Source organism: Dreissena polymorpha, chromosome 5 (assembly GCF_020536995.1).
Source record: "Dreissena polymorpha isolate Duluth1 chromosome 5, UMN_Dpol_1.0, whole genome shotgun sequence".
Lineage (NCBI taxonomy): Eukaryota > Metazoa > Mollusca > Bivalvia > Myida > Dreissenidae > Dreissena > Dreissena polymorpha.
Genome location: NC_068359.1, coordinates 83486588 through 83511958, shown reverse-complemented (window position 1 = coordinate 83511958; position 25371 = coordinate 83486588). Strand labels below are relative to the sequence as shown.

The window sequence follows — 25371 nt, the reverse complement described above, 5'->3', positions numbered from 1 at the left end:
GATGGAATCAAGAAAATTTGCACAAGGATTTCTTTCCCGCAGTTTACGAAGCCGAAGAACAGCGGATGAGACGTTAAAACTGCTTCAACGAAACGAAGCGAAATTCGACAAAGACATTGAGGAGGCATGTACTGTTGAGGGGATACTAGAAACAGAATATAATGCCGCATCAGAGGTTATCAAAGAACGAGCTGCTAAATTAAGGACTCTTGTGGATGCCTATGTTGAGCACATGAAGGTTAAATTGAAGATCAACCGTGAAAGAAATTTAGAGACACTCAAACAAGTGAAAGAAACCGCGAGGCAAAGGCTAAAGAAACTAAGATCTGATATAGAGAAGCTAACAGAAGTTGTGAAACCTGACGTGACTTCTGGATCGCTTGTAAATAAGGTAAAGGTAGTTGAGATGGTATTGCAATCGATTGATGTTGCGTCTGCTTTTAATACGAATAAACTTTTAGTTCGAACTGAGTTAAATATCCGAACGCAGACGTTAAATGACGAAACTGTTAAACAATGGATTGGTGATCTTAATGAATCAGAAGTACAAATTATAGATATTCTTTATCCCGTAAAGTGTGTTGGACAAATAACATCCCATGAAGATACGGATATAAACGCCATGTCAGTTTGTGAATCTGGAGAATTGTTTGTGAATTTCGGTGCAAGTCACACGTTGACACAGTTAAGCAAAGGAAAATCACATAACGTATTAAATGCAGGATTTCCAATTGATGATTTAATCACGACACCGGATGGGAAAATAATATGTACGTCAAAAGACAGTTTTAAAATACATTGTTTTTCGCCGAAAAGGAAGCAACCGGCAAAGTTCGATGATACGGTTTTGGTTAAAGACAGTCTACATTTGCATGGACTGACTTTGTGTAACTTATCCGGAGTGTTTGCAGTCTGTGGAACCGACAAGCCTAACTACTCTGACGAAAAGTCAAACGAAACTGTCATTATGGAATACACATTTACTGGTAAAGAAGTCAAGCGTTTGATGATTTCTGGCTACACCGGAAAGGTATATCGAATGTCACAAAATATCAATAATGAATACATATTGACGTTCCCGAAGGAAGGCACAATACTGTCTGTGAACACTGTCGGTAAAATTCAGTTTTCATTCTCAAATGAGGACTTCATTCGTGTATGTGCCCCGAGCAAAACATCAAGCGCTACAAGACTACATATGGAGGAGCAGGAAGTTGCATTTTGGCCTTCTGGGATAGCATGTAACGCCATTGGACACGTGTTCGTTTCTGATTGGCTGAACAAAACTGTATTGATGTTCGATGAGAAGTTGTCTATAATACGGACGTTGGGTGACCGTTTCTTTGGGCCTAACGCGTTGTGCTATGACAAGAAGAATAATGCGTTGGTCGTCAGTGACAGGAAAGTAATACAGCTGTGGAAAACTACTTAACGTATTGGATAAATAGACACGATCGACTGAAAGTTAATTAACAATGAGCATGTCTAGATTTTGAAGTTTTATCCATGTCCAAGTGAAGCTTTAAGCATCATGATGGCAATGTTGTGTTGATATCATACTGCTAAACTGATGTTTCAAGTGCAAATTGCGTGTTATTTTTGTCCGAAAAGCTTTTATATGGATTTTAGAATATTTTTAACCCATTTATGTCTAGGCTCATTAACCCATTTATGCCTAGCGTCTAGAAAAAAGGCCTTGGCAAACAGCGTAGACCCAGATGAGACGCCTCATCAGGGTCTGCGCTGTTTGCTTAAAGGAATTTCTGTAAGAAATATTCTAAATATAGAAATAAATATACCAGACATCCCCAATTTTGGACATAAATCGATCCAATTTAGAAGGTTGGGAGAGTCCACTAGGCATAAATGGGTTGATATGAATTACTTACGAAATTTGAAAGCGTGCATTTAGAGTTATTAATTAAACACTATCAATCGTGTTATTATGCTTCAATCTCTGCGTAAGTTTATTATGAGATTATTAGTGTTAACTTTGTGGTTTCCTGATGCATATCTTACACACGCTGTCACAGTATATTATCCGCGTATTTTATGTATATTTGTTATTGTTGTTGTTGTTATTGCGAGGGTTTGGGAAGGGCGGTGACTACACAAACGTCGAGGACTGCTTTCTCTTGTGTCTAGTGTATTTCCCTTACAAGCTATAGGTTCAATGTCGAACAGAGGCCTAAATAAACAGTATCCAATTAATTGTGTTTGATAGTTGCCTTCCATGGCTGCCTGAACGTTTGAAATGTTATATATTGAAACGGTCAGAAGTGTTCAATGAGTGGGTCTTCGAAGAGAAAAAGCAGAAAAACGTGCGGAAAATAGCAATTTTATTTGTGTTATTTTGTACATTTTATGTTTCCAATAACATATTAAGCAGAAAGACAACAAAAAGTACACGATCATTGGATTTTCAAAAACAAACATTTACAACGAAATTTGCAAATGAAAAGTATTAAACGATTTATAAACCTTTTGTGAAAACCTTCACATTCACACCGACACGAAATACTAAATAGGCCAATCTAACGACTGACAAGACATTAACTAATTCACATGCAAGTGCATTTTATATTAACAAGTATCAATGATACCATATTTGCATTGGTCACGTTCATTTTAATATATATTCACACTAAAAAGTGTATTAATTGTTTAAAAAAAATTATTATTAAATCTTAAATAAAAAAATACGTAACCGAAATTAAGTTCTACAATAGCTGTGATAAAAGAAATTTAATTTTATATGAAAAGAAAACATTAGCAGCTAGCGAAAACGTGTCCAGTTCATAACTAAAACAACCTTCTTCTGAAACGAGAACGTGAACAAAGAAAAGAGCCAAATAGAGGGATATTAAATTATTTGAATTAAATAAAACCATTAAATTTCATACTTCAACAGATTCAAACTACGAGGCAATCTATACCCAACTTGTAGATATCATTTCCACTCTATAATATGTGTCTTGTTCTGTGAAAACTGGGCTTAATTCATGTGCGTAAAGTGTCGTCCGAGATTAGCCTGTGCGGACTGCTTCCGCTTTTATGGTATTTATAGTTTGAAGGAAGTCTTACCGAAAATCAAGTTTAAGCGGAAAGTGTCGTCCCTGATTAGCCTGTGCGGACGGCTCAAGCTAATCTGGGACGACACTTAACGCACATGAATTAAGCCAAGTTTTCTCAGAACAAGACACAATAATTATAGTCGCTTTATTTCATTGAAGAAAGTAAGTTCATTGGTTATGTTTTATCGGAAAACAAAATATACATTACACATTTGCGACAAACTCTGCGTTTCTACCAAAATAAACATTAACAAACAAGCGATGTGTTTGTGAAACACTATGTCCCCATATATTTGACCTTTGACCTTGAATGATGACCTTGACCTTTCGCCACTCACAATGTGCAGCTCCATGAGATACACATGCATGCCAAATATCAAGCTGCTATCTTCAATACTGCAAACGTGTACATTAAATTAGCGATTTTGACCCATATATTTGACCTTTGACATTGAAGGATGACCTTGACATTTCACCACTCAAAATGTGCAGCTCTATGGGATACACATGCATGCCAAATATGAAGTTGCTATCTTCAATATTGCAAAAGTTTTTGCAAATGTTAAAGTTTGCACAAACAAACACACAAACCAACCAACCAACCAACAAACCAACCAACAGACAGGGCACAAACAATATGTCCCCCACCACTTTAGTGGGGGGCATAAAAACGGCAACGGCATCGAAAATAAGAGCAGATTCATAAACAAGTACAAACTTAACATAAAATCTAAATGGATGTTTGAAAATGAGTTCATTGTAAGGTAATAGAATAACAAGACACACAAAATACACAAATATAGAGAAGACACTGTTAACGACCTTATGTCTACCTGTTCAATACCATGTTCGCATATAACGTACATAGCAGATACCGTATTTTGTCGACGTTTCAATACACTTCAATTTATAATCACAGTGTTACCAGAGATAAATTTCATTTATGAAACAAAACAATACAAATAATTATTTAAGCGAAACAATGTGTAAAGTACAGCAGATTAAGGAAATCAGAGAAAAAATGGTTGGCTTGAAAACTGTGAATATTTTACACGAGGAATATGTTACAAATTATGGAATGTAAGCATTCAAAGTACTATGATATTTTTGTTATTTTAACGCCAAATTATGAACATTTATAAAGATTCTAGAATTTTATGTGCACGTGTATGCTATCATGAATCTGAAGCATCTTATTAAAATTATCTTGAAGATAGATATTTCTCTGTATTCACGTTATATCACAATCGTGTTCTTAATTGTATTTATCAGCCGAATGGATGAAGATGGTTATACACAGCTAAGTAAATATGCGATATAAATGGCATATGACAGCATATAAAGTTTCATAACGGTAAGACAGTTTAGCAAACATTCAAACCATATACAAAACATCGTTTGAACTTGTCTTGAAGACAAAATATTGCATCAATTGGTGTGACTTAATATAGGATATACGGATCACATATTCAATTATACAGAATAACATTTAAAAAAACGTTGGTAATATTAGGCCAAAATAGCAGCGTTGATATTTCTAAATGAAACTATGAATGAAAGGTATGTACAATTCAAAAGCAATTCGACTATGGCTGAACATTCGTAGTAGCTCGTGTATTCTGACACCGTGAAATACAATGTGTTGTGAAATAAAATAATGTTCTGATTTCATGTCATTTCGATAAAGTCAGACACATTAATATTTTTTATAGCAAATATGAACAAGGAAGAAATATATGCGCATTATAAACATTCAAATCACCGAAGATATCAACATTTCGGGAATTAATGTACAGATGTAAGTTTATGACATGTAACCGTCTCATGTATTGTCGCTTATTAGATACAATTAAAATACCTTATTCATTTATTAAGGTTCAATATAAAAATGGAGGTAACATCTGTCAAAATAGAAAATATAAGATACAAGTGCTGTCTCCCTTTACATGACAACCAACAGTTTTGCTAAGCGTGTGCCAATAATGGTTGCAACTGGAAATCTATCAATCACACACAAATTTAATTCATTCATTATGACCATTAAATGTTTGTACAAAAAGCCGATCTATACAACCTAAGTAAAGTGTAATACAACATGTATTGCGTTCGATCATACACAATTATGGTATTTAATTAACGACACAAACTATCCATCAAAAAAGGTCGCTACGATACATGAAACTTCTCTATGTGCGAAGAACTTGGCTTTAGTTGCACAACCCTGTGTCCCACCAGCTACACGCTACAGCACTTTTCAAATAACGTCTCGATCAAAACGTCACCATGAACAAATGAGAAAATTGAGAATCACAAAACGTCAGGCATTTCATTGGTTAAGCTCTATTTTCCTTCGCTCCTAGCTACTTGCCTGCACCGGTGCCGAGTCAGAGCGGTCATAAAAGTGTTGACCTTTCAACTTAACTTCCGGGTAAACACCATTACCCTCGTCCATTGCTGGCGCGCTTGGGGTCGTCGCCTTGCGATAAACGGCTCCCGCCGAACTCGGCGTTACAACTCCTCCTCCTTCTCCTCCACCCTTTGTATCGTCACGTCCGTCCACGTCACGTGGTTCTTTCAGCGGAAGTGTAAGGCTATCTTTTTTCTCATTAGCTAAGAGTCCTTGATTGGTGTCTTTGAACTCATCATCTCGAATGTAGGCGACCTTTTCGCCACACAGACACGGGAAAAGCACGGCACAGAAGCGTTTTCCCGGATTGGATTTGGTGGCTGGCTCTGCGTCATATGACTCGACGACCTCTGGGAAATCTAAATGTTAATGATCAGGCATGAATATAGGTATGTTAGGAATAAACATTGCAAACAAGTACTAGTCTTATTGTAGGTATTTTTATCGTTGCACTATCGACAGCATAAATACGCGTATATATACATGTATATCTGCACATAATGTTATTATTTAGAGCGCGTTTACACTGTTAATAAGGAAATACACACAATAGTATGTGTTTGGTCGCTTGCAACAAAGTATTGTTTCTACAAACATGTTATTAACACTGTATAGATTCTTATTTTAGTAATGTAAAGTTAATTAGGCCGGTTTAAATATATTGGCCATAGTTATAGAACATTTACATTGATGAAGTTTATAAAATGGTATTTGTATAAACCAAACCGAAGTTAAATTAAAAGTAAAAATCTGTTTTCTAAGTAAAAAAATCCCGCTTATTGGACCTATAATTAGACCAAACACAATCATACACCATACAACTTCACTACCGCTCGCGTATTGTGTCAAATAAAGCAACTACTTGGGATCCATCATTTCCCTAGTACCATTTTAGCAAACAAGATTTTTGTATATGCAAACCGGTCTGGTAAGCTAAGATGATCGTATATCTCCGAAGATTGCTGAGGTCGATTCCTGGCCCGGTCACAAATTGGATGTGGCTCATAATCTTAACCCATTTATGCCTAGTGGACTCTCCCATCCTTCTATGTTGTATCAATTTATTTCCAAAATAAGGGATGTCTGGCATATTTATATCTATATTTAGAATATTTCTTAGAGTAATTCCTTTAAGCAAACAGCGCAGACCCTGATGAGACGCCGCATCATGTGGCGTCTCATCTGGGTCTACGCTGTTTGCCAATGCCTTTTTTCTATACGATAGGCATATATGGGTTTATTCTACGACAATTCTCTGATTCAATAACAAACGATGCAAATTACTGGGAAATATAAATACATCAGTGAGAAGATTAACTGAGGGCATGATGTAAGTAAAATACTGCTGCTGAAACGACGAAAAAGCGGATATACAAAAGGCAGATAGATATTTATTTGCAACTGACCTTCCCGTAGCTTATTGACCACCTCAAGGACGATGTCTTGCCGCTTGACCTTGTCACTCTGGAGACACGTTACCAGCTCTTGAACAGCGTCTCCTTGGTTACCGCGCCAGGTGCGCCAGTCCTGCATATAGCCGTTGATGGCGAACTTGTGTTGTTGGTCTGTAATGTGTTGTCAAAGTGCTATTTTAGGAAAAATTTTAAATCAAGAACTGCAACGTTGTGCTAAAACGTTGTTTGAGCATCATTTTAAAATACTGATCTACATAGGAACTTGTGTTTCGTAAAGATACCGTTGATTTTGGTACATAATATGATTATGATGATGATGGTGGTGTTGATGCTACTGCTGTTGATGCTGCTGCTGATGTTAAACATGCTGAGGCTGTTGATGACGATGATGATAATTATCATGGCGGTGATAACAGTGATCATTATGGCGATAGAAGGGATAATCATGATCTTGATAAAGATTATGACGATGATAATGGTGAGAATGATCATGACAATGATAACGAATTTGCCGAAAATTATTATTATGATGATGATTAATTTCATGATAAAAAAGCGATTATATTGACGAAAATGACACTTTCGATGTAGATGGTAAGGATGCTGGAAGGGCGAAAGCGGGGTTGTACTATGGGGATGATGCCGCCTAAGGTGTATGAGGCGGGTATGTTCACCTTGGTATTTTAGTATGACGACCTCGGCCTTGGCGGGTTCCATGTGGTTCCGGAACAGTTCCTGAGCCAGCGCCCATATCTGGTTGTTGATCCGGTCCTCCACCTCTTTCTGAAGCAGGTCTAGAGCTGGAACGGGAATATCAGTATATGAATGTCATTATATCATTATACAGCAATTGTTGTCATCGAACGGCCACTATTTAAAATTGAGACAGGGAAAAACTTTAAAAAAAATGTTATTTGATTTAAATCGAACATGATTGTTCTAAAACAACAACACATGCTCATTTGAAATAAATATGCGATTTTTATTTCGCACAATCAACTCGTTTTAACACCTTAAATTTGTTTTTCCATTCATGTTTGTATACAGCAATATGTAGAATTTACATAATTAAGTATGTTATTCTTTGTTTGTTAAAACACGCACTCTCGCGTACCTTTTTTACTAAACACCTCATCTTTCTTAGACCGCTGAATGATCTCCGGAAGTAGATCCTCTAGCTCCGCCGCGCGAATCAGCCGCCGCTTAGCTTCCTTCCGCCGCCGGCAGACGACAATGATGATGATGAACACAAGGAGTAGGCAGATGACGGCGCCCCCGACGGCGAGGCCGATGACGGTGGAAGCGGAAGTGGAGGCGGATGGTTCCCCCGTGGTGTGGACAAAACTATCACAGTCGGTGACATCTAAACGAGTGTTGAACAAAAAAAAACTTCATCAAGAAAATGATGATTTTAGTTTTGAAACCGATGCTTCGTTCATGTTGATCTTAATCAGGTATTCTTATTAGAAAATCAAACACGATAAGGAGTTAGAGATTACAATAATACACTAACCGTTGCTAAACTAGAAAAATTAACGACGTATAACTAAATTGAATAAATATTAAAGTACCGATAATGTGATACCAATGAAGCGGAACTATGATACGTAGGCATGCGTTTTTGCAACCACTTGTTGATTAACAGACACAATTTGAATTCAAGTAGATTCTATCTTTGTATTGAGCATACGTATTTCGTGCATACGTTCGAACAATAATATGAGTCACGCTCCGGGAAAACGGGGCTTAATACATATGTGTAAGTGTCGCACCTGATTAGCCTGTGCAGTCAACATAGGCTGATATGGGGCAGCACTTTCCGCTATTTATGATATATTTCGATAAACGGAAGTATCGTCTCAGCAAAAATGGAGTTTAGGCATGAACTGTCGCCCATGATTAACCAGTGCAGAGTATATGAATAGGCTAATTTTGAACGGAACGTAAATGCAATTAAAGTTCTCCGAGCGAAGCTTATTTTTTAATTGGCTATGCGTATTTCGTGCATACGAACAATATATATCCATATGTGTGTATTTTGATAATGAAAATTTGCAGAGTTACAAGAAGTCAGTTCGTAAAACATTTCAGAAGTATTTTCAATCGTAAGTCGATTTGTTTTATAACAGACATTATATTATTGTACATGGATAATCATAAATAAATATTGATATACTTAATTTTTTTCGAAATTTTGCAAAAAAAAACTGAAATGCATGAGACATAATCATACAAAATTTCAACTTATCCCCGAATTACTTTTGAAGGTATTTGTGTTAACCCTTAACAACATCATTTTCGTGGAACGACCGATACGAAACGTATCGAACCGACTAGCATAGAGCTTAAGATTACCATATGTACACCATAATAATGATGAAACATGTTGGATGTATTTTAACTACGTGGTTAGTTTTATTTTCAAGACTTCATTCGCTCTGTCGAAAGTATATGAAATTTATTTTTGGGGTCCATTACCACCCCAACGAAATCAACGATAATGGAAAAACAATCACATGTCCAAGAATGCATCATAATAAAGGCTCCAAGAAAATTGTCCCGTAAAGATAATTCGATTTCTTCATCTTCATTCCACGAGTGATAATGACAACGGAAGTTATAATATACCGCAGTTGCCAAACTAACTCGATTGACTAATTCTTGACAATAGCGCCAGCTGATCCTATCAATCAAGCGAGTCACAAGGGACGATAATCGATTACAGGCTGGCGACACAACACTAAATTATCGTAATCCAGACGATTGCCAGTGTAACGCCTCCTGACTAATGGGGTCGCTCGGTTTTCACGTTGCTGGGAAATGTCGTGCAAATAAAGTCGTTCAAAGTTCCTTCTATGAATCCAAAACTTGTTATTATACTTTCCATGCAATGTTGTCAACAGCAATATGCAGTACACATTTACAGTTTACTTGTATATAAACCACAATTAGATGCCCATAGTCATGCAACCATCACATGATAATCTTACCGTGAACAGGCGGACCGCACTTGTTGTCGAATGTTCCGTTGCTCTTGATCACTGTACATTTGCCTTCCTTCTCACAACTGACAACAAACAGGAACAAAGTATAATTCCGGTAAGCGAAAAACAAAACATGATATTGTACCAACGCGATAAAAGCTTAATAATAATAATATTGTTTAACTATGTTTGTGGCACGCTTTCTTTGCAACACATTCGCGGTAATCCGTATTTTGTTACTTAATGTTCTGTATGATTTAAGTTTCTTCATGCGTATTACCACAAGTCTTGTGCATTGATTCTTATTTGTACATGTGAAATTTGTACACAAAATGCGCTATTTTGCCAGTAAATGGAAAGGTATATTTGTGCCTCGATCTTGACTTGTACGTAAAGTGTCAACCCAAATGAGCATGTGCAGTCCTCACATGATAGTCGGGGACGACACTTATCGCTTTTATGAATGTTATGTGTCCTCACATGATAGTAGGGGACGACACTTATCGCTTTTATGAGTGGTATGTGTCCTCACATGATAGTCGGGGACGACACTTATCGCCTTTATGAGTGTTATGTGTCCTCGCATGATAGTCGGGGACGACACTTTTCGCTTTTATGAGTGTTATGTGTCCTCACATGATAGTCGGGGACGACACTTATCGCGTTTATGAGTGTTACGTGTCCTCACATGATAGTCGGGGACGACACTTATCGCTTTTATGAGTGTAATGTGTCCTCACATGATAGTCGGGGACGACACTTATCGCTTTTATGAATGTGATGTGTCCTCACATGATAGTCGGGGACGACACATATCGCTTTTATGAATGTGATGTGTCCTCACATGATAGTCGGGGACGACACATATCGCTTTTATGAGTGTCATGTTGATCGGAAGTCTCATCTTAACGAATAGCGAGTCTAGGCAGAAAATAATATCGCCAAATTATAGCATGTTCAGACTGCACAGGTTCATCTGGGACGACACTTTTTGCAAATTTATGCATTTACAACAGTTTTTTTTCCGAAACGAGGCTCCTTATGCCATTTATGCCTAGCGTCTAGAAAAAAGGCATTGGCAAACAGCGTAGACCCAGATGAGACGCAGCATAATGAATTTCTGTAAGAAATATTCTAAATTAATATAGAAATAAATATAATAGACATCCCTAATTTTGGAAATGAAATGATCCAATTTAGAAGGATGGGAGAGTCCACTAGGCATAAATGGGTTTATAAGCTTTATAAGCACAGACCGCGCACTTACTTTCTCAAAGGTTTGCATCGGTCCATTGTGCTGGTGGTGTCCGACCACATGTTCTTCTCGAAACAGTTGTCGCAGGTTCCTGTGGAACAAAAAGCACGGGCATGTAATTGGTATATACCCTTAATTGATGCAGACACCTATAGGACGCATACAGTTATATATTTATTTTACGCGTATACATTTTACAAAACCTATGAAACAGATAACCATGAAAAGATTACTTATGTTATTTTCCATATCTAAACTTGTGAAAAATTTGTTATAGAACACAAGTTGAAATGTGTTAAATATCTTTATCAAAGACAGTCATCAACGTCGTAAAAGTCCCTATTCGAAACAATGGTTGTATACTCTCTATTACGCAAATCATAACGTAATTGTATGATATAAATAAAATACACATTATTTTGAAAAATCTGTTATATGCACTGATTACCGCATCAGTACATAGACATGATAGGTCAACTGTCAGTACTGCATAGCGCTGACAGCAAAGTATGGCGTCCACACAAACAAATACTATGATTATATTCAACATACGGATTTAATAGTTTGCTTTGCTTTTTGTAATAATATTATTTCACGAGTGGTCAAAGGACAATTATTGTTACCACTAAATGTGAAAAATGTTCTTTTATGACAAAGTCTAGAAGTAAAATGTGCTCTCATTGATAAATATATGGGCCGTGCTCTGTGAAAAGTTGGTTATTGCATGTGCGTTAAGTGTCGTCGTATATTAGCCTTTGTCGTCCACACAGGCTTATCAGCGACGGACAACACTTTCCGCTTTTATGGTTTGTATCGTTTACATGCAAATGTTGGACAACACGTTACGCACATGCATTTAACCCCCTATTTGCAGAGCACGGGCCATATATTTCCAGCATTGGCATTTACATCATCAGGAAGATAACTACCATAACTATAATGGTATATATTCACTAAGAGCGAATTATCTTTCACCAATCAGATCATACATTTCACTGCAAAGCATAATTCTATTATTGTACGTAGTGACTAGATTCTATCCATGAAATACTCTTCAAAAATGCATAAACAAGTGGCATGCAAAAAAGCATTTTAGGACATGAACGCACAAAGACACTTAAAAATTCAAATCATTTTCAAAATTAAATTGTTTCCCTAAAGAATAAATGCATTTTTATGTTTTGGGGTTGTTTTTTTTTTTGGAAATGTATCATACCGCTAACGATGCCTTTAATAAACAAATAATTTGGGTACGGTAAATTTTCCAAAATTAGAGAATATTATTTTTAAAGTATAAAATAAAGAAGGATACAAGTAATTATCATGTGTACTATGTCATTCTAAGTAATCTTAAAGATAAAAGGGGTTCAAACCAGAATAAAGTAGTTGTTAGTAGAAAGAATTCTCTTAAGAAATAGTCAATTGTGTTAATTGTCTATGATATTATTTTATATTTATATGATATCTTAAAAGATTTCACTAGGTTTTGAGAACATGTGCTTGAAAGTCGAAAAGTTTTTCTTCGCATGGACATGGGGGTTGTCCTGAAACATTTTTAATATATTATTTGTTATAGGTGCGTGGTCAGGTGGTGTTGTGTCGTGACATTTAAACCAACCAGCTCATCCACTGATACATATGTTTTACCGATATTGTGTACATCGTAAATTTCAGTAAGTATTACACAATTTCAGAACTTACAAAGTGTGTGTTCAATTCGCGAAGCATAGAATATTGCCAAATCAAAGTACAAATCAGACAAACATACGTAAGAAAATCTGAATATTTGAGACCAAGCTATGCAACAAAATGTAATAATTACAAAATAATGCGCGCACATAATCTGTTCGCTACTGATAACTCAATACGCTGGAAAAAAACATACTCTATAACTTTCTTTCGTACATAAAATATACGCCTTAAGGCTTAGTGTAAGCTGTAAATATCTTGATTAAATGTGGTTTCTCAATAATTAAAAAGCAGACAGGATACACATTGCTGTTGTGCTTGTTGTAGTTTGATGTTGTTTTTCGTCTTGTTGCTGTTGTTTTATATTAATTATTTCAACAAAAGTCTCAAACAATCGCTCACCTACCGTAACAAACGTTATTTAAATTTTCTAAACAATAAAGTTTAACACATTTGGTAAACCATATGTATGTATAAGAAAGATGTTGGAAATTCGACGGCCACTGTAGTTGATGGTGTACCATAATTAATGTACATAAAGATCGATACTGTTGTACACAAACCATTCGATATTTTAATAATACTATGCAAATCATTGCAAAACCAGAGGTAAATAATTACAAGTATAATGAATAATACATTTCATTAAAAACTGCCAAACCACGTAAAACGTGACGTTACAAATGAAACTAATATTTCAACATAACGACGAACAGTGCTGCTTCAACAAATGGTGCATAAGTTGAAACAAACGTTGTTTACATTTCGGACAAAATGGAATGACCGCCACCTTTTGGACAAAATGGTTCCCTTCACCTGACAGATAACAAGGTTCCAGTCACATATTGCGAGACAAAACAGGGGTACCAGCTAGATGTACTGAATCTACGCATGTTGCATTGTCCTTTCCGATAACTCATTTACGTGCCTTGATGTGAAAGATTTGTAAACTAAGTCCAACATACGGATAGTAACGAACAGCATAACGGCGGAAAGGACAATACGTCCCTACGATATTATTGTGTTGGTTTTGATGTGTTCTTTTTCTGACTGCTTATTTACGGGATCTCTTATCCATTTAAATATCCATGCAAACTAAGCAAAATAATACATCGAAAAGCAGCCTTTACTGAACTGCACCAATGACGAAAGCGGGATGACACTACATTGTAACAAGGTAATACTCAGAGTGCCTGAGTGTATCTGGTAAACGTTAGGTGCTTGCGTTTGTTGGTTTGAATGTTTGTGATATAGATTTGTCTGTTCAGACGTCATAAGTGATTCGTATATTTATGTTCTGGTTATGTTATGTATATTTATGTTCTTGCATAGAAGATTTTGAACAAGGTTTGTACGAAATCCACGTATTTCGTAAAATACAGTTAATGTACTACAATTCTATCCATTAATGTATTTAAAAAAAAATCGAACATGAGACGATCATTTTGTAATATAAAATTTTAGTAATTTATTGTGTTAACTTAAATCAATAGATCCGCAATTTTAGCATTTGTCGTTGCGTATCTAAAATCACTCGGTAAATTTCGAATGTTGCCGGGGAGCATATCGTTGAATTTCGATCCGACTCGAAATTGTTCAAAACGTCTGTCGGGCACATCGTTTAGTTTCGGCCAGACTCGGAAGTGCTCAAAACGTACAAAGCCAGCTACCGAGTGTTTCCGATCGTAACCGACAAACGCTAAATATGCTTCATATGATGGTGTGTAGGATTATTTGCTAGCTCGTAGGTAGAATTGTCGGAAACCTAGACGTTGGACACAAGAATAGGAATGATGAATGTCACACTAGGTTTTATCCTGCAACTTACCCGTTAAACGTCCGTCTTCTGTAAATACGAATAAGGGAGTGAACTCATGAATTGTAAGATTTATAACAAAGGGATTAATATCGTATTATAGGAAACATGTTCAAATAGAAGGAAATGCATTCATGAGAAATTTCGAAAGGCGGTCGAGGTTGTGAAAAGCAAAAATTGAAAGCAGGCGGATAACGAAACCATGCTACCTCAAATAAAGAGTCAATTGATTCAAAACGTAAAAAAACGAAGCAATTTCACAAAAGGTCTGGTCTGTGAGCGAACAAAAATCGTTAAACATATTTAAGGTACACGTACATGTTATGTGTTAGTGGAATGCAACCTTGGGGAAAACCTCACCCCTACATTATCTTTAATATTGTATCGTTATATCAGTACATCGCGTTCTGTTCACTTAATTGACCTTTCGACAGCGAGAGTGAAGCCACGCCCCCCGATTTCAAGGGAGGTCACTCCGCCGAAGTCCGTCATAAAACTGGCTACGCGAATCGGTACGTTGGAAGATATTCACAAAGATTTCGGTCCAAATTATATGAAATGTTTCTATTGCTATCATGTTTTATTTAAAATGTGTTAAATGTAATGTATCAAATAGGTGTTTAGCTCCCCTCAAAGATATAGTACCAGAAAGGCCGTTTACCAAAAAGGCTTCCCAAAAAGTCCGCATCAGTGAACCAAAAACGCCTCATGGTATACCAGAAAGGCCATACAATATTTTTATTATCATTGAATAGTTATGCTGAATATAATTATCATATCTATGAAATAGTCATAACTTTTTTATAAGTCTACTTAAAAGTCGTTAATCTATAGTCAAAGTCGGCCAATTATCGCAAATTATCACATACAGTATGCATTGTCGTTTGTCACGATACTTTTCATTGATGAGTAATAGATGTTTCAGTTTTTTAATTAAAAGCCGTTAATTTTGCAACCGATGGCAATATTGCAAATGTGGCAAAGGTAAGTAAATTTATTATATAAGAAGACAAAGAACGTTATATTGAAATCCGATATAACACATATCTATAATGCGTTTGGTCAAAATGACCCATGAGCATTGTTAATCGTGTAACATAGTCAATTTCGTCAAAAAAGTAACATACACAATATATTATTAATTTCCTCTTAAACTATTTTTTGCAATGTTTAAAATATAAGAAGTTGAAAGAATTTTCATGTACAAAAAAAAACTCGCTAATCAGACTGGCTATCAAAGTGTCAAGGGTCATTCACAGTTTGCGGCATCTGTTTTGATAACGGATTAGTAGAAAGCCCACATATGGTGTAAAATGACATTTATTGGCAACTATTGATAATTACGTGCGCATTTTAAAATAGTTTCTTAACTTTTAACGATATACAACTAGCTACATTAAATTCGGAAGATTTAAACCGAAAGAAATAAAAATGCTCTATTTTATGTGATATTATTAAAAATTATAACTGATTGTCTTTATTATTACGCATTTCATTAGCATTAATAATCTAGTTAGCAAAGTTTAGAATATTTTTTTATTAGCCGACTGCATTAGAATGTCAAATTTATTTAACGTTAGCCACCTTTGAAAATATGGTTTTAAATGTTCCTTTCTAATTTCTCTATATAGAGGAAAAACAAGTAAAAAGTGATACTCGTTTTCTATAGCGTGTCCGGTGCAAAACTTACATATTCTATTTTCGCGTAGTATCTTATTATGACGACCTTAGAACAAACGTCGAGGTGTTTTGCTTTCGGGCGATAGCTTAATATGTTGAGATTAAGCTGTTCGTTGAGACGACTACAAAGACGAATCCAACGTTTGCATTTTTTAAGATTAGTACCCGGTTAATGGAACGGAAAAAACGTAGTTCCATCTTTTAACCGTTCTGGATACATTGTGTCTGAATAACAAGTGCCATAACAGCACCTTTTAACCATTTTCTTTGTTTAAAACACAGCATTACGTATAAGCTTATGTGACGAACAACGGCGAGTTTGACGGACAAAATGGCGGATAGAAACGGGCCTAATCTATGCAGTAATCTGATTGGTTAATAAGCCTGTCAATCAATCGGCTGTCGAAAGGTCAATTAAAAGAGGTGTTTTATGATAAACGATTCCGATTTGCAAAGCCCTTAATATCAAGTCATCCGTTTGCAATTTAATACAATTTTTAAGACATTTATAAAAAGCAGTTTGGTAGAATGTATTTTTTCTACGCAATTGTTATTTTAAAACAATAGTGGAGTTTGATGCGCATCACAAATACATTTTGAGAATTAATTGTCCATAGAAAACATAGTAACGCCGTTTGTCATTTTTATTATTTTCATGGAAAGAGTTCATCTTTCAAATAAAATATCATTAATCATACATCCACAATAAGTCAGGGCTTTACAAGCCGATGCCAAGTCAAAATAAGCAAAATAATTCACCTTAAAGAACGAATACATCTAGAACTGATATGACATCTACCTATGAATCATTGAGTGCATGAATCAAAATAGCGATTGTTCAATCCGAAATACACAATTTCACTTAAATTTATTTTCAGAACAGATTTCCCCCACGGTTGCCTCTTTCGTCCTACCATAAACTCCTTGGCCGAACCCCTTTCCACACTCCTTGTTCGGTACGCATGCGCGCTGATCCTCGTTTTCAAAATGGTAGCCAAGTTCGCATTCGCATTCCGCGTTCTTTGTCTTATCACCGATTTGTTTGTATTTCATTTGGTACTTGTTACACGTCCGTCTGTGGAAACGAAAATGCATGCATCATAATACAGTTTCAATTAAAATGAAAATACGGATATAATAATTAACAACACAACAAACATACGTTACACATGCACGTCAATGAAATGTCGGTTCCAGTGTTCCAAAGATAAAATAGTAGGGAAAATACTATTTAATGTTCATCGTTTCTGTTTACGAATAAGAAGAAACTTATTTTCCCAAAATCTAATTTTATGAACGCTTTGGTACACTAGAAGTGTGTTCGAGGAAATCGAGAGTGTTCGACGGTGTTCCGTCATTCATCTGTGGTCAGTCTAACTGTAAAAAACATCGTTAAATTTTGAGTTTGATTTCTTTTTTGTACCTAATTTATAATTAAGGTATTGGTTACCTTGAAGATGAGAGTCAAAATAGGCGTGATAGTGTTTATGTGTATGAATGAATTATTCTTCATGTAGATAACATTAGTTTAAGTTTTTGTTGAATTATTTTATCATTTTGAGGTTTGTCATGTTTGATGCAGACGGTAGACTGTCCGGATGCTTTACCAAATACACAAAATATATTAACAAGTTTTAAAGGCTTGAGAAAATACATTGTATAATATATGAGATTCGTATATATCAAGTAAATGACGTGGTATTATAGGAACTAGCTTTACGAACAAACAATCGAAACTATGGATTAAACGAGTTTTCGAACATGTACAATTTACAATTATATGCAAACCTATAATACGTTTTTGATTTTGAACCAAAACCTCTATTACCGGATCTTGAACCAAAACCTCTATTACCGGATCTTGAACCAAAACCTCGATTACCGGATCTTGAACCAAAACCTCGATTACCGATCGTTATGTATCAATCTGTGTGTTTCAGCATTACCGCACATACATTATCATTCAACAACAAATGTTCCCACAATACACGAGATGCTCCTGTATTTATTGATTCATCGTCTACGAGAATCAAGATAATTAAATCCCAATCCAAAACCGACGAGGCAGAATTTATTCGGATTAGAAGGGGCATGCACAATTGTCTTCTCTCCACCAACGAACTCAGCCGAGGTCGACCTCTGTCTGTGATAAATGGATCGGCTACAAAACAATCATCCCGGATCATTTATTCAGTGCCGATTCTCGCAGAAAATGTATCAATAGAAATTTGATTACTTCTTATTGAAGTTTTTATTTTGCCGAATACATTTAGTGTTTAGTTTTGCAACAACGGAAAAAACGTGACTGAATTGTTATTCGAAGTACCGCATTGATTTGACACTGCCATTTCAGCGCTTAACATGGGCTAAGCGGGCCAGGAAACACCGAATTACTGTATTTCTCTTGTTGTTGTTTTACCGAATTGCCCTTTGCTTTTCTTATCATTCATTATCAAAAAGAATCAAGCAAATATGATGCGACAAAAAACATCAATTTAACTTATGTTGGCAGACAATTTAAGAATATTGTATCGCTTCTACAGATTAATAGAAATTCAGAAACTGAATAAAATTTCACATATCATTACAATCTCTGAATAAAATAGAGTTGAATCATTAAGTTCGTTTATGTCTTTATGATCAATTCAAACTTCAGTGTGTTTAGATAACAATTGGAACTGTTTATCTTAAAGTATCCTTTGATCCGGAAAATCCCCCCTGCTATTGCTAAATCGCTTTTTAATATGAATTTGATATGAAAAGCACTCGGAATTATAACCTCTATGCACGATTGTTAGAGGACCGGGAAATATCTTTCAAGTTTCTAAACATTTTTTGAACTATCATGGCTTTCATCACCTCTGTAACATTCGGAAAACCATATAGTTCGGAAATATCGGCAGTAATATGCAGTCTTATTTGTATATTCTTTTAACAAAAGTCATTAATAAATAAGCAAATTCGTTGAATTGATATCCCCCGCCAATATACTTTTGGACACAAATATTTCTGGACGGATGGACAACGCCAACATGCATCATCCTCTTATCCATTTATATACTCATACCAAGTTTCAATGAAATCCGTCAAAGCACTTCGAAGATATGGCTCCGGACACACACAAAAAATTTGTTTCAAGATACAAAGGGCCATAACTCCGTTATAATCCAATGGTGTACAATGCCATTTGGCGTGCATCATCCTCTTATCCATATATATACTCATAGCAAGTTTCAATGAAATCCGCAAAAGCACTTCCAAGATATGGCTCCGGACACAAAAAAACATTTGTTCAAGATACAAAGGGTCATAACTCCGTTATTAATAGATGGTGTATAATGCCATTTGGCTTGCATCATCCTCTTATCCATGTATATACTCAGTGGCGTCGCTCTGGTGAGCGGCGACTTGTATGTAATGCTTTTTTTTTCGCTTATGGGAGGAGAAGTTATTTTACGGATCAATGTACTAGTATATATTTTTGTTTTACGAATAATTTGCATATTGGTGATTTTTTGTGTAAATTAGTGTAAATAAGTACTGCATTTGTGCCTATTACATTTATTACAACATTTATTGCCAATAATGCAAAGCTAATTGTTTTAATTAATAACTGATCCACAACTGATCACAGGGGAAAGATCACAGGAACTGGGCAATGCGCGAAACTTTCTGGTTTTGTATAAAAACAAAACATTATCAAAATATATTTATTTTGTGTTTTTTCTAAATTGCTTATTTAGTGGAGAATCAATGTAGTACGATATTTGACGACCTATCGCGCAAGCAAGTTTATTGGAAGGTGTAGTGGTACGTAAACGTACAATGTATTAGTTTATTAATAGACATATAATAACGATCGCTATACGCAACTTCACCAAATAGCAGTACATAAATGATGTCAGCCGGAATAGCTCAGTTGGGAGAGCGTTAGACTGAAGTTGTTTACGCAACAATCATCTAAAGGTCCCCGGTTCAATCCCGGGTTCCGGTACAAACGGAACAGTTCGGCGGCTGACAATTTTTTCAGTCAGGTTAATAAATATCATAAAGCTTTATTTTATGTAGACATTTTAAAATCCATTTTACTACAATTTTTATTAAAATTATTGGATGCCGCGTGGTGACAACGTTAATTAAATTTCTTACATCACTTAAATATCTTATTAAAAAAAATACACGTGTTTTTATATTAACAAATAAAAGCAAACAACACATCTATTATCCATGTAGTTTTATGGTTTTCTATCATAGGCCCTAAGTACTATCCCTACCACATATAGAGCGCGAAGCGCGACACGTATTATTGATTGTAACAATGAGTTGCGATAAAGTTAGCAGCCGCTTATCAAGGAGGAGCTGTGTCCCAGCAACCCGTTTCCCTAGATTCAAGCACTCCTCGGAGTTTTTTTTTAAGAACCACATATAGAGCGCGAAGCGCGATACGTATTACTATCCAGGTGATATGGGCCCTTTAGCATTATCCGACCATTACATCCATAGTTATCTTCCATAGAAGTTGAGAAATTTTGAAATCGTTTTTCGAAATCTAAAAATTTCATCCGATTGTTCCCAAACTTGCACAGGTTTTTTTTATCAATGAGGACCCAACCCAAACTCTATATGAGCAATGTCGGACCATAAGTCCAGAATTATGTATCTTTGAATTAAAAAATAAAAGTGAAAAACTGCTTTGTTAGGTGATTATGTCAACATTTTTCATCAGATTCTTTCCAAACTTACAGTGTCTTTATATCAATGAGCATTTTTACCTCATTTAAAATGAGAAACATCGGGACAATAAGTCCAGATTTTTTTCTATTAAATTTGACAAAATAAACAATTTCCACTTGTTTAAAAGATTTCACAACTTTCGTCTGAATCTTTCCAAACTTGTTAAGTGTTTTTATATCAGAATTACTCGAACCCTTTTGAAAATGATGAATATCGTAGCAATAAATCTATTATGATCTTTTACTGAATTTCAAAGTATTGTGAAATGCAGTTTCTTTATGCAATTTACAGTTTTCATTCAATTTTTTTTTCAAACTTTTACAGTCTTTTCATATCAATGAGTACTCAACCCCTATCGTAAATGAGCAACGAAAGAATAAGTTTAAAGTCATCTCCGCTTGAAGTTGAGAAAAATATGAAATAACGCTTACGAGATGAAGCAGATTTTTTAAAACCTACACAATTCTGTTCAATTAATGAAAACTGAACACGGATGCTAGTAAAAAAAGGAAACCAATGTAAATAAAATGAACTATGAAATATTTGGGGGTTACAACACAGAATCATAGATAATGGTTATTTGGGGGTTTTAACACAACATCATAAATAATGGTTATTTGGGGGTTATAACACAAAATGATAGATAATTGTTATACCAGTATCTGTTTCTATTTTGTTTAAAATAATCGGTTAATATATTAATATGTACAATAGAAAAAAAATCGTTCCATGTAACTTCATTGAGTGCCTTTAACTCTGAAATTCCCGACGCCCTTTGATGCTTTGCATCAATACTTATCTTGTACAAAGTTTCAATGAAATTCGCCAAAGCACTTCCAAGATATGGCTCCGGACACAAAAGTGCGGACGGACGGATGGAAGGACGGACAACGCCAAAACAATATCCATCCGCCTATGGCGGGGATAATAATAAGTTATTATTCCCGTTAATATAATAATATCGCTTTTATGAATTATTACAGGTTAAATTGTCAACCTCCACACGAAAATGATTGGTAAAGCACTAGCGTTTCCATAGCATTACAATATGCAATATTGGGTGATGCTTACTATCAGCATATGCCTATATATGAGTCGCGTTCTGAGAAAACTGGGCATAATGCATGTGCGTAAAGTGTCGTCCCAGATTAGCCTGTGCAGTCCGCACAGGCTAACCAGGGACGACACTTTCCTCCTAAACTGGATTTTTGCTAAGAAGAGACTTCTTTTGAACGAAAAATGTCAAATGTCTTGGGCGACACTTTACGCACATACATTATGCCCAGTTTTGTCAGAACGCGTCTCATATATTCAATGCAGCTGTACTAACAACTTTGAAGGGGTTGAGTCAGTCCTAAATGTTGGTTATGTTAAGCCATTTTTATTCAAGCTTTTCTCTTACTAGCATCATGTAATGGATGGTTGGAGAACAATATCCTGATATTTTCATATCGTGGGGTAAGACGAAAACGATTCGGACACAGATTTTTGAAATCTTAAAGACAACCGTCACATTAAATTGTGCAATATTTAAGTTCACTGTAATAATATCGAGTATGATTCCATCAACCATGGAAGTCAGGCGCGTGGATGTGTGAACTGATCTACGTAATTATATGACATGGTCTGGTATGGCAAAAGCTTTGATTGAATTGTGACACCATAATCAATAACGTGTGATGCAAAGAGAAAGAAACAATCGGAATTAGCAGTATTTAAACGCATAGTCACATTATTGCTTTTGCCAGCCAGATTCGATTTAAGAACGATCGCTTAAATTGTTGACATTGAAGGAACGTCGTGTCTTTTACAAGCAAAATATGTGACTATACAATCTGTTATCATTATGTGTTATATATAGGAGTATTCTTGTGAAGATGGGTGTCATTGATTAATCATAATACAACCTATATTTAAAAATTGTATCAATATTGATACCATTATCATATACATAATTTTGGCATGCATTAATTTAATGTAAATGTAAATGACCTCATTGTATTACTTGTGCAAGTGCTCTTCTTGCTCGTAATTAATTAAGCCCCATCGAATTGTGAGCTTTATGAGCCTCGCACCACGTCCCAGAATAGCCTGCACGGACTGCACAGGCTAATCAGGGACGATATTTTACTCTAATGGAATTAGGCTAGCTATCCCAGAACGAGGTCAATATTACTGCAAGCATTGAACGATTAATGCTCATACCTTAATCTACATTGGTCCCCCATTCTGTTCTGATTTGGCTGGAAAGTGAGATCCCCGCACTGCTTGCAGTAACGTCCCTGCTCCCCATTGAGGTCACACACTTCCATCTCGTGACCTGCGAGAAAAAACGACACTTTAAGCGATGACTAAAAGAGGGAGGTAGCAGATTCTGATATATACTGATGCTGCAATAAAGTCGTCGTGAAATTGTACTTCTCTCCATATCCTTAACGATACATGATTTGATGATAAAGGGACGTAATTTATTACGAGTTCGGAACTGTTGTTACATGTTCGGTACCCATGAGTTGTACCCAGAATTAAAGACATAACGGCATGCCAGAATGATGATAGCAAGAATAACACAAAGATGATGATTGTGATAAGGAAGAATAAATGCAAGAAGACAAAGCAAGCGTTGCTTTTGCTCACGATGACGATTTTTATGATGCTGCTGATGATATTGATTATGAGTATGACGACCTTAAGTGTCAGCTTAGCAGTTATAGCAGTGTCGGTGACGGTGAATGTTGTGAACGCAAGGTCATCAAATTGTATTTCTTCTGACATTTCTTAACGAGAAATCTCTTTTTATAATCACCCTTATCGTAAATCATAACTCTATCTTCCAAGATAATTCACGAGCACATATCATAACTACGTACGCTTTAAAAGAAAAAAAAAGCGTTTTAATTATCAACACCGAAGTCATCAATTATTTTAGAAAAATCTTCACGATTTCCATCAATTAATCAGCGTCTTTGAGTCGCGAGAATAAATTGCTTGTCGGCCTTAGAAATGTCTTCTGCTAATTACATAGCTCCATCTCCTGCTAAAAGTTCCACCAGAGCAAACAGGAAGTTTAAAATAGCGGGGTTGAAAGATAGTTCTCCGTAACAGGAAATGTCAAATAATAAAACTCACAAGGGAACATTTTATCCATGAGAAATTATACCAGAAAATACATATCTGTATTTTTCGGTTTGGTTTTCTCTCCTTGACAAATAAAATAAAATGGGTTATTTTAATACTGTCAGTTTAATGTTGTTAGATGTTGATTAAAGTATAGGAATAAACTGATAAAACGTTACTTCAGGTTTTTACGTCAAATTACCGAAAAGGAACGGGCCAATTGCATGTCATTTAAATGAACGTGCTTCAAGCATTATCGCGTATTATTTTCGTATTGCATACAACTTTACCCCAACGAATATATGCTTGCATGCAAAAATTCCGATTATTTTATGACAAATACTGCCTTCGAAAAACCAACGACAGGTCTTTCTTCTCAACCCTTGATTTTTTGGTATGATAAACATAAAAAAATGAATAATGAATGGACGGTAGATACAAAGTCTACTTTAAACGCGCATACAATGTTCTAAGAACACAAACAATATCGTGAAAACTGATAGGAAATAAACGGCTCGTTACTTTCGTTACACCGGTACTTTATCTTTAGCATCGTTATATCTTCACAAAAGAGAAAATCGATCATTTCATTAGCATCGGTGTTGTATTATACACCACTTTTGCAAAATGAAGACGACCAGGTGACTTGTGGTGCCAAGAGCATGCCAATATCTTGCACATCGTAAAGCGGCCTGAATCAAGATGGATGAATACTGTTTTACATATATAATTTGAGCGATGACCCTGTCGTGTCAAACGTATTCGTTTAAATTGGAAATTTAAAAAGATTCCATTTTGCTTTGACAATATGGTATTATGATTCGATGCAAAAATGTCACATTTTTTTTCATTTCGAATGAACCAAGGAAGTATCATTAAATTAAAACGTTTAAGGTAGACTTTTACTGTAAATATCATTAAATGGAATAATGTGTTGCTGGGTCTGTAATACACTTTTGTTGTTGTTGGCGTTTTGGCAACAAATCCGTGTATAATAATATGTGTACAAGGGCGATAACTCAGGTATTGAGCTATAACATTAAAGTCATTGCTGGAAGAATCGTAGCACGAAAAATTGAGGGGGTTGCAACAATCAATTGGACTATATGATCATATATGGAATATTTCCAATATAAAACCACACAAAGCTTTCTTAAGATATCTCATTAACGGTCCGTCAATCAGCGCTAAAACATGGAA

The 25371-nt window shown here is 35.6% G+C and overlaps 1 protein-coding gene across 11 annotated transcripts in view; it reads right to left on the bottom strand.

Moving 5' to 3' along the window:
• Nucleotides 1-3241: 3241 nt before the first annotated feature.
• LOC127882005 (uncharacterized) overlaps nt 3242-25371 on the bottom strand; it is a 146050-nt gene continuing 123920 nt past the window's right edge. For 10 of the 11 annotated variants that reach the window (XM_052430364.1, XM_052430365.1, XM_052430363.1 and 7 more), the window contains 9 exons: nt 23260-23374; nt 17235-17395; nt 14653-14670; nt 11148-11226; nt 9887-9963; nt 8011-8259; nt 7571-7696; nt 6888-7046; nt 3242-5840 (listed from right to left, as the gene is read on the bottom strand). In XM_052430364.1, the coding sequence (XP_052286324.1) occupies nt 5431-5840; nt 6888-7046; nt 7571-7696; nt 8011-8259; nt 9887-9963; nt 11148-11226; nt 14653-14670; nt 17235-17395; nt 23260-23374 (1394 nt within the window). In that variant the 3' untranslated portion in view covers nt 3242-5430. The remainder of the gene's footprint in view (nt 5841-6887; nt 7047-7570; nt 7697-8010; nt 8260-9886; nt 9964-11147; nt 11227-14652; nt 14671-17234; nt 17396-23259; nt 23375-25371) is intronic. The other variant, XM_052430367.1, reaches the window with a different exon arrangement.